General features: G+C 37.8%; 1 protein-coding gene and 1 pseudogene across 1 annotated transcript; both read right to left on the minus strand.

Moving 5' to 3' along the window:
- Positions 1-2,177: 2,177 nt before the first annotated feature.
- On the minus strand, positions 2,178-3,643 carry LOC112096471 (annotated as a pseudogene).
- Positions 3,644-4,028: 385 nt separating this feature from the next.
- On the minus strand, positions 4,029-7,534 carry LOC18035530 (ruBisCO large subunit-binding protein subunit alpha). Its single transcript, XM_006424453.2, has 8 exons — positions 7,297-7,534; positions 7,039-7,210; positions 6,527-6,648; positions 6,206-6,413; positions 5,967-6,112; positions 5,559-5,865; positions 4,650-5,101; positions 4,029-4,554 (listed from the first exon to the last, which is right to left on the minus strand). Exons 1-8 carry the CDS (start codon positions 7,348-7,350, stop codon positions 4,267-4,269), a joined length of 1,749 nt encoding a protein of 582 aa, XP_006424516.1. The 5' UTR covers positions 7,351-7,534; the 3' UTR covers positions 4,029-4,266.
- Positions 7,535-9,155: the final 1,621 nt, after the last annotated feature.

A 9,155-nucleotide genomic window follows, 5' to 3' on the forward strand; every position in this document is an offset into this window, starting at 1 on the left:
GAACCCACTAATCATTGAATACGAGCCGCAAGCTTCTGTAATAATCCTACATACAACCACAACTGTGAGAATGAAATATATATACGTTTCGCCGAAATTGTATCATTTTTTTATTGGCTTGTTTTATAATCCAAATAACGCCTGGACAAAGCAAAAACCTGCACATTAACAAAAACATCATTGTTGACATTGCCATTGTGTATATCTTTTCTTCTTTTATCAACTCTCCTTGGCCTCACAAGGTTTTGCCCACAATAAGAACAATATAAGCGCTAATATCGCTGATGAGGGCAGTAGTCAATATGATTCTACTAAAATATGTGTGAAGAAGCTTGACACCTGACAAAATTCTTTCTAGATCTACCTTAGATTGATCGAGTTATAGCCTAGAAATAGTGTTGACCATGTGGCTATAGAAAACGTGTCTTGCAAGTATGTTTACAACGTTTTGGTCCAACATTTCCTTAAGTAAAAATGTGCCGTGTTCTGAAAGCATTGCCATGTATCAGCGACTTTGATAACTTCACACCTTTTCATCTTTGATAGAAATATGATGTAAAATAAAATAGTGAAAAAATGGTATTGGTCCTTGACGTATGTAATCTTATTTACATACTACACCATAAAAAAAAAAAGATTACAAAAGGCTCAGGAGAACCAAATATCAAGTTGCAAAATATATTAATGGCTGGAGGTTTGATCTTAAATTTCCGCTCTTGATCTTATGTGCATGTTGTACTATATTTACATATGAAGATCGTGTTTAAGTTTACTTACAAACAGTGCCCTCGTGACACTGCTCTCGAGTGTCATCGATTTTAGAGCCTAACACGGGTAATGCATATAAGCCTAACCCTACATCGAATGGAATTATAACTTTGGCAATGACATTGCTCAATGGCTACTTTCCAATGTGTTGTACCTAATAAATCCATCTCTAGTCCCACCAAGAACATGTACTAAGTTAGCCCTAAGTTCGAAAATGTCTCTATCACCTATTTGCTCGGAACAACACTCCTTGTAATTGTGTAGTCCCAAATAATGTAGGCCCAAGAATAATACCAGTCTATATGAAAAACAAATTAAATGTTAATTATTTATATATCAGCTAGAGGATCCTAATTATTGTTTCATATATATATATGTGTGTATATATTACTTAGGACTTATAAGAACTTTGGAGGTGAAATGTGGCTGCTGAAGAGGCTTAAGGATAAGCTTGACAATGCGAGTTATGGAGTTAGCAATATCATGCAACCGAGTTGCATGACAAAGTATGATAGGTAAACGATCATTGGGTTCCGAATTTGCCATATGCAGTCTCCAATTGACGGTTGCATTTTGAATATAACATACTTTGATTTGATATCTGGTGTCATTATATATAGTATGTCGCCCAGCCGTGTTGCTATCAACGTTGTTGCGGTTGCTGCTTATAGTTTCGTACAGGCTGATTAATTAGAGGAGCTTGAAGTGAATCATCGGGTTAAAATATGTAAGAAGATAATAGGAAGCTGCAACATAACGGGAGGATTTGGAAACAACTCCATTGCCAAGGTCGTCACATAGTGTTTTATTTTTATGGCTGTTCACACTCTTCTTATAATTTGATCTTGTTGAGACGTATTTACAATGCTTGTGATTAATAATTCTTTGATAACAATATGTGATTGAATCTTAACTATTATTGTAAGTGCACACATAACACGATCTTTAAAAATATTTTAATTTAATTTTTTTTCCTCCAAGATCAAATTGTTGAATTAGATCCTAATTCAAAGAGATGAAAATTGATTGAAAATAAATAATTTAATAAAGCGTGAATAAAAAAATAAAAAAGAATGGAGAAGTCATCTCTCTTCTTCATACATCTTCATCGATCTACAAGATTAGAGAAGATAAAATAAAAAAAATAAAAAAATCCTAGCGTGGAAACATGTAGAATAATGAATGGACTGATTATAGCCAATTAATTCTATAAAACAAAATTCAAACTTAACAATTTGTCATCACAAATCATACCATGATTAATTATTTAATCTTCACTTGTTCTAGGTAGTAGACATTAAGCTTAGTGTTAATTACTATGTACAAAGGCTTCATAATCAGGATTTAGAATGGGTGATATGCCCAATTCTTTCGTCTAAATTTCCCTTTATGACGGCTAGACCCTGTCCTCAACCCAACAACGGTAGCTTGTTGCACCACCAAACTGAAGCCTGTGCCGTGAACTGAGACGACACCAACGTTTCCCCGATCAGGCCTAGTTCCGGACTATCACTACTCCACTCCGATAATGCCATCGTTATTGGCGACTTCGCCCGTTCCCCACGTCCAACAATGTAAAGATCAAAGATATTGTACTTGGTCGCAATACATTCTACCACTTCATCACTTCCGTTCACTAGTTTCTCATAGTAAATTATCGACTCAGCACACATCGTCTTGAACCTGAACTCGTTCATAAACTCATCATCATACTCTCTCGCCCTTTCCATTTCAGTTGCCGCCGTCAAAATCCCCTCCTCGTCCTTTTCAACTTCCGGCATTATACTCTGCTCAGCTTCTTTGCTAGCCAAAAACCGTATAACACTTAAGATGACCCCATGTGTTCCCGCCATTTTCCATGCATAGCTTAAAGCCTCTTGATCGTCAGACCCGCCGATGAATAGCATCGCGAAACGGAGCTCCGGCCTGTTTACTGAATCCGAGCGAATTGACGATCTTAGCCCTCGATCAACTAGTATCCCAACGGAGCAGGGTGAATTGACCAATATGTTCTTGTTTACTTCTTTTAGTGAGTGATTCCGTCTTGTAACCCGCCATCGGCAGCTAGCTGTTTGTGATATGGTAACAAGATCATGGCCACCTGCTTTTCCTCAGCGAGGTTGAAGACGTCTTCGTGCATGGTGCGTAAGGTGAAACGACTGTGAGCGGATGGACAGTGACTGCATCGTTTTCGGATTCGAAGTCCTTGAAGGGGTTGATGATTTGCTCTGACTCTGCTTTCTCGCGAGTTAGGTTGTTTATGGTGCCAGAAGAAGCAGTCTTGCGCACCTCGTGGACGATCACCATAGCGGAGGCGCGAAGATGCAGTGTGGGGATTTTCTTGTGGCGTTGGAGACTTTGAAGAGGTTGATGATTCCTGAGAGGTTTCTTGTTGAGTGAATGCAAGTGAGAAGTCGAAGCTCTGTCTCTGGATTACTTCTTTGTATTGTCCTTCATACTGCCTCAATAGCCTTGCGGATTTTCTTATAAAGAAGAAAATTGGCCCAACCAATGCCGTCATAAACAATGTTATAAACACCATTACAAGCATCAATATGTTGTCCATAGCCTGCGATAAGAAAGCCACTTGTCCTATAAACATTGAGCATATTCATAAGAAACTCTCGAGTCTTGGATGCTACAAGAGCCACTGTCTTAATTTTTATTTACTATTTGTTATCATTATAGCTATTTGGGCAGTGAGGTAAGGGAGATATCTGAACAAACTGTTGTTAGTTTGCCACGCTGTGTCTACTGCAACTGCATCTTGCAAAAAACATATCTGAATTTCATATCCTGAGCTGTTTGATATATTGTAACGTCCGAAGGTGAAACTCTCTGGGCCAGTTGGTATAACTTCTGATTTCAACGACATTTATATATAGCTTGGTTAACTCACGGCTGCCAACTCCAGCTAGAAGGCTTGAAATATTGGAGCAGAGGTTGAAGGGGATTGAGAAACAAGAATACAATGGGAAAGCAACTATAATAGGTTTTACAAGAAAGAATTTTATTGCGTTCGTTGTTGAAACTGCCAAGAGTTTTAGTGTGGCACTCCGCAGTACCTGCTGTCTAGCTATTATTTTATTACTGTTACTGCCGCTGCCCGATCCAATGGTCATTCTTCTGTTAGTGAAAATTTTTAGTAGACGACAGTTGCAGTAATGGATGTCAACAATCAAGAAGATACACTTATGGTTTCAATTTAGCAGAATCCTTGTTTTCTTAATGTTTATGTCATTATTTGTTGGACCGTTCAATAATTAATAACTACTTACCAGAATTGGGATCAAGTGCCCATAACCAAAAATAAATTTTCACCGCTGCATCTCAAGACGGTGAAGAGCAGACAACATTTTACAGCAATAATCCCATAATTCCGTACAAAAAAGACACGATTTTATATCAATTAAGTAAAACTTGTCTTTTTCAGTTCACCGCAATAAAACCACTCTTTCATCTATAAAACTCCTAACTAAATCTGGAGAGTCCTAGAGATTACACCATAAGACCTTGTGGCGGAGCGGCTACCGGAGTTTTGGGCTTTGGCTTCTCCACGACAATAGCCTGAGTGGTCAGGACCATTCCTGCAACTGAAGCCGCATTCTGCAATGCACATCTTGTCACCTTTGCAGGATCAATAACTCCAGCCTGAAGCATGTTCTCATACTTGTCTGTCATTGCATTGTAACCAGTCGTCCATTCACTATCTTTCACCTTCTCCACAACAACCTCACCTTCAACTCCAGCATTGTGAGCTATCAGTGATGCAGGTGCTACCAGTGCCTAGGTGCAAATATATTGAATCAGTACAATAAAAAGGATCATCAATGGTGGAAAATCAAAATCAAATAGAAATGCTTATTCATTAAAGATGTTACCTTCTGCACAATGTCAGCACCTAATCGCTCATCTGCATCTTCAAGCTTGTCCTTGATAGCAGGAACATGATCAGACAGATGAACCAGAGCAGCACCACCACCAGGAACAATACCTTCCTCTATGGCTGCAAAAGTTGCATTCTTGGCATCTTCAATACGGAGTTTACGGTCCTCAAGCTCAGTTTCTGTGGCAGCTCCAACTTTAATAACAGCAACCCCGCCAGACAATTTAGCAATTCTCTCAGCAAGTTTCTCTGAGTCATAAACAGAATCCGTCTCAGCCAACTCCTTTTTCAGCTGTGCAATTCTAGCTTGTATTTCATCCTTTGATGCAGCATCAGCAATAATGGTAGTGGAGTCCTTTCTGATGGTCACCTTTCTAGCTGTACCTAGCTGCTCAACTGAAGTGTTTTCAATAAGCAAGCCCAGGTCTCCAGCTTGAAACTCAGCTCCTAAAGAAAAGAGAAAGAACACAGAAGATTAGTCCAAGTAAGGAATACAAATGTAAAACAAAAACAAATGAAATTCATAAAGGAAAAAAATTTGTCAGCCCTCCCACAGTTTAAAACCAGGATGTAGCTCTAGTGGGCACCGCTAAACATCAAACATTGTGTCATCAAGGAATTCCTAAAGTAAAATACACGAGAACAACCATGAATAAGTCAAGGCTCAGAATTTGGACCAGAACCACCCAACAGCTGTAGTCATCGAGAAAGTCAAACTTCACATAATTTTTGGAAAACCACTTCCTAACCCCAATTCTCAAAGTGTATCATATGCCTAAACAATAATTCATCCTTCCACTTATTGTTGCTAAATTAGAAAACCATTTTAACCAGTCATCAAACAATCAAAATAAGGAAAAGATAAAAGAAGTAAATTTCACTTTAAAGGTAGGCAGCTGCATACCAGTCACAATGGCAATATCTTGAAGGAGAGCTTTTCTTCTTTCGCCAAAACCAGGAGCTTTAATGGCAGCAACATTAAGGATGCCCCTGAGCTTGTTGACGACTAATGTAGCCAAAGCCTCTCCTGTGACATCCTCAGCAATTATAAGCAATGGTGCTCTCAATTGTGTGGTCTTCTCTAACAAGGGAATTATATCCTTTATTGCAGAAATTTTTTGATCCGTGACCAGCACTCTAGCATTCTCAAATTCAACAATTAATTTCTCAGGGTTTGTGACAAACTGAGGAGAGATGTAACCCCTGTCAATCTGGAAATTAAAAAGATTGCAAAGAACAAGAGAGGATCATTACTTAAGAATCAAGACCAACCACAGAATAAGAGGACCCCCCAGGGAAGAAAGATACATACCTCCATTCCTTCCTCAACTTCAACAGTAGTCTCAAATGATGATGATGACTCGATTGACAAGACGCCATCAGGACCAACCTTGTCAATTGCATCGGCGATCATTGTCCCAATCAGGTCATCATTCCCAGCAGAGATGGTAGCAACAGCTAGACAAAAGAGCAAAGGAAACACAGTAAATACAAGAAGAAAGGACCATAATTGCAGAAATACAATGATTATGACACAAGACAGCCAAATACCTTTGATATCATCACGACCTTCGATAGGCCTGGCCCTCTTCTCCAACTCTTCTACCAACCCATGTACAGTTTTATCAATCCCTCTCTTCAAGGAGACAGGATTTGCACCAGACGTGACACTCAGGAGTCCTAGTTTAATTATTTCTCGTGCAAGAACTGATGCAGTTGTTGTTCCATCACCAGCAGAGTCATTGGTTTTGCTTGCAACCTGCATCCCACAGTCAATACATATCATCAACCATGTGTTACGAACATAAAAATGTCATTGTATGAACTATTACTAAGGGAAAATAATTGAAGATTCATCAGGATTGGGCCAACCTCCCTAATAAGAGCAGCACCAGCATTTTCCATGGGATCTGCGAGCTCAATAGCTCGGGCTATTGTTACTCCATCATTAACCACTTTCGGACTCCCAAATTCATCCAGAACAACATTTCTCCCTTCAAGATGCCAAACATAAATATCAATTGACCCTCTGTAGTTCCTTAATCCACATTACTAATTATGCAGAGCATAAACAAGTTAATATACATTCATTAAAAATACACATAAGCGTCAACAACTCATTTAATACATTGGCATAAGTACAGGACTACCACCTCCCCTGTTTGGTTTCAGACAAATTTCAAAATCACCCAGATTGGCAATCGCAGGGAAGTCTCTCAGTATTTAGTCAAATACAGACAATGATTAACTACTGATATCAACTCACCATTTTGGCAACGTTCTAATTATCACACACCAATAGAAACCAGATTACCATACTTTACGGAGAGATTTTTTTCAAGTTTCAATGATTCAAGCGTTCAAAGGGATTAAGAGGCTAATACCTCTTGGACCAAGAGTAAGGCCAACAGCATCGGAAAGCTTATCGATGCCGGCCTGCATTGCGGCCCTGGACCTCTGGTCAAAAGCAATATCTTTGGCAGACGCTCTAACAGCGAATCTCCTGTAATTTACTCTCTGACCCTGATTCTGATTTCCTCTCCTCCTCAAGCTCCCCTGCAGATAGAAAAACAAATAAACAACAACTAAAAATGTGAAAAACAGCAAATTTCTAGCTGAAGCAATGAAAAATATCAGCGTACCTGTTTGGGAGAGCAAAGAATGGAAGCCGAAGAAAGGGCGTTAGCAGAAGCCATTTCGAACAATCAACCAAACGGAGTAAAGGGTCTGCTGAGGGAAATTGTTTCGGATAAGGTACCAACAAGTAGAAGCTGCGAGAGGACTTGAGGAGCTTAGGGTTTAGCTATATTAGAAGGGTCGCGATGTTCCAGAAGATTCTTTCAATTTGGTGAGAACCGTTGGAGCCCCGGCCCACGCACTCTCAAACAATCAACAACATTTTGATTTTTTTTTAAAATCTTTTTATATAATAATGAATGTTATTGATAGAAGAAATAATTAATCTTCGATCAATTGTGTGTATGATAAATTTTCACAAGTAATCTACGAATAAATGGACAAAAAACCTGGAGGATCCAATCAAATCGATCCATTCGATTTGAGTTTGGTGATTATTGGTTCTATTTTATGTATTTTTGAATTCTGATGCTTAAAATGAGAAGCTCAAAAAAATTTAAAATTATAAATGTGATGAAAATATTAATCTATTATGAACCCATGTAGGAAGCATTCTAGTTTTGATTAAGCAATTTGTTAAATAATGAAAATGTGGGAATTAAAATTAATAAAGGGTGAATTTTTTTTTTTATTACATGAGACTATTGCTCAAATTACAACTCATATTACATGAGAATATAACTGATATTTACAAATCAGACTATAACTGGGACCAACATACATCAATACTAATGGAGCGCTACCCAGATTTTAACCCTCTCAAATATTCGAGGGATGTCTACTCCTCACACTTGGGTAAGGAAGCAGACTGACTTCACTCAAATTGACTTGAGGAAAGAAGACCCCCATAATACATTGTGGGGGTTCGAACTGCTGCTCTCCAAGTTGGAGAGCAGCAACTCTCACCACTCGGCTTTGGCCGAGTGGCAATAAAGGGCGAATTTTGATAAAAGAAATGAGAGCCCAAGCTTTAGACAAGAAATGGGAGAGCAAGCGAGCGTTTTGAGTCACGATTGTGCACGCATATTACAAAGAGGGAGTGGCCTATTTTATGGTATAACGCTACCGTGGTCCACACCACTTGCACCGGTTTATTTGTGTTACATATTGAGAAGAGCAGAACCGATGCACCAATAACATTATTGAAGTGGGGGGCTAGGCATCATGGTCGGACCAAATTAAGGCCTATGAGGGGTTTTTGGTTGTTTCTGAGTTATTAATTTTTCTTTTAAATGTATCTCAAAATTTTAAAAAAAAGTTCAATAAAAAAAAAATTTAGACACATTTCTCATGTAACAAAAAACTTATAGTTCAATGATAAAAGTGTTATTTAATGGTTTTAAACTTTTGATTTAAATTTCAATAGTCACATTATTTTTTTAAAATATTTTGTAAAAACTACTTAGAAAAATAATACTTTCACGCATTTAAAATAAATAGTTTATTACTATTGTTATTTAGAATTTAAAAGAAAGTAATGAAATTTGAGTTTATGAGACTTAAAATGTATTTAAGTGAATATTAAAAAAAAAAAGCACTCCAAGTTAAATAATTTTTTTGAAATAAGCCCCCCTAATTTAAGTGTTTGGGTCCGTCACTGATAGGCGTATTAATGGAATATCTTAATTGTTGATGAATTAAATTTCACTGATAAAATTTTTTGACTACAGGTATTTTCGAATTATATTCTTTTCATGATAAATTAAATTTTACTAATGGAATTATAAATTATTTAACTACAGGCATTCTGGATTCACTAATCAGTCACAGAGCTCCATTAATTGAAAAATCGCAAAACCATGGGGACTCAGATGATAGAATATCAAAACAAAACGTGAAATTCAGGGGGCTCTATGATAAAATC

Source organism: Citrus clementina, unplaced genomic scaffold, assembly GCF_000493195.1.
Source record: "Citrus clementina cultivar Clemenules unplaced genomic scaffold, Citrus_clementina_v1.0 scaffold_8, whole genome shotgun sequence".
In the NCBI taxonomy this organism is placed as follows: domain Eukaryota; kingdom Viridiplantae; phylum Streptophyta; class Magnoliopsida; order Sapindales; family Rutaceae; genus Citrus; species Citrus x clementina.

Bases quoted from the DNA above. Each gene is read 5' to 3' on its own strand.
- LOC18035530 (XM_006424453.2), bottom strand. From the start codon at position 7,350: ATGGCTTCTGCTAACGCCCTTTCTTCGGCTTCCATTCTTTGCTCTCCC. The intron at 7,211-7,296 runs GTACGCTGATAT...TTCTATCTGCAG, and splicing joins TTCTTTGCTCTCCCAAACAG to GGGAGCTTGAGGAGGAGAGG. The intron at 6,649-7,038 runs GTATTAGCCTCT...GGCATCTTGAAG, and splicing joins CCTTACTCTTGGTCCAAGAG to GGAGAAATGTTGTTCTGGAT.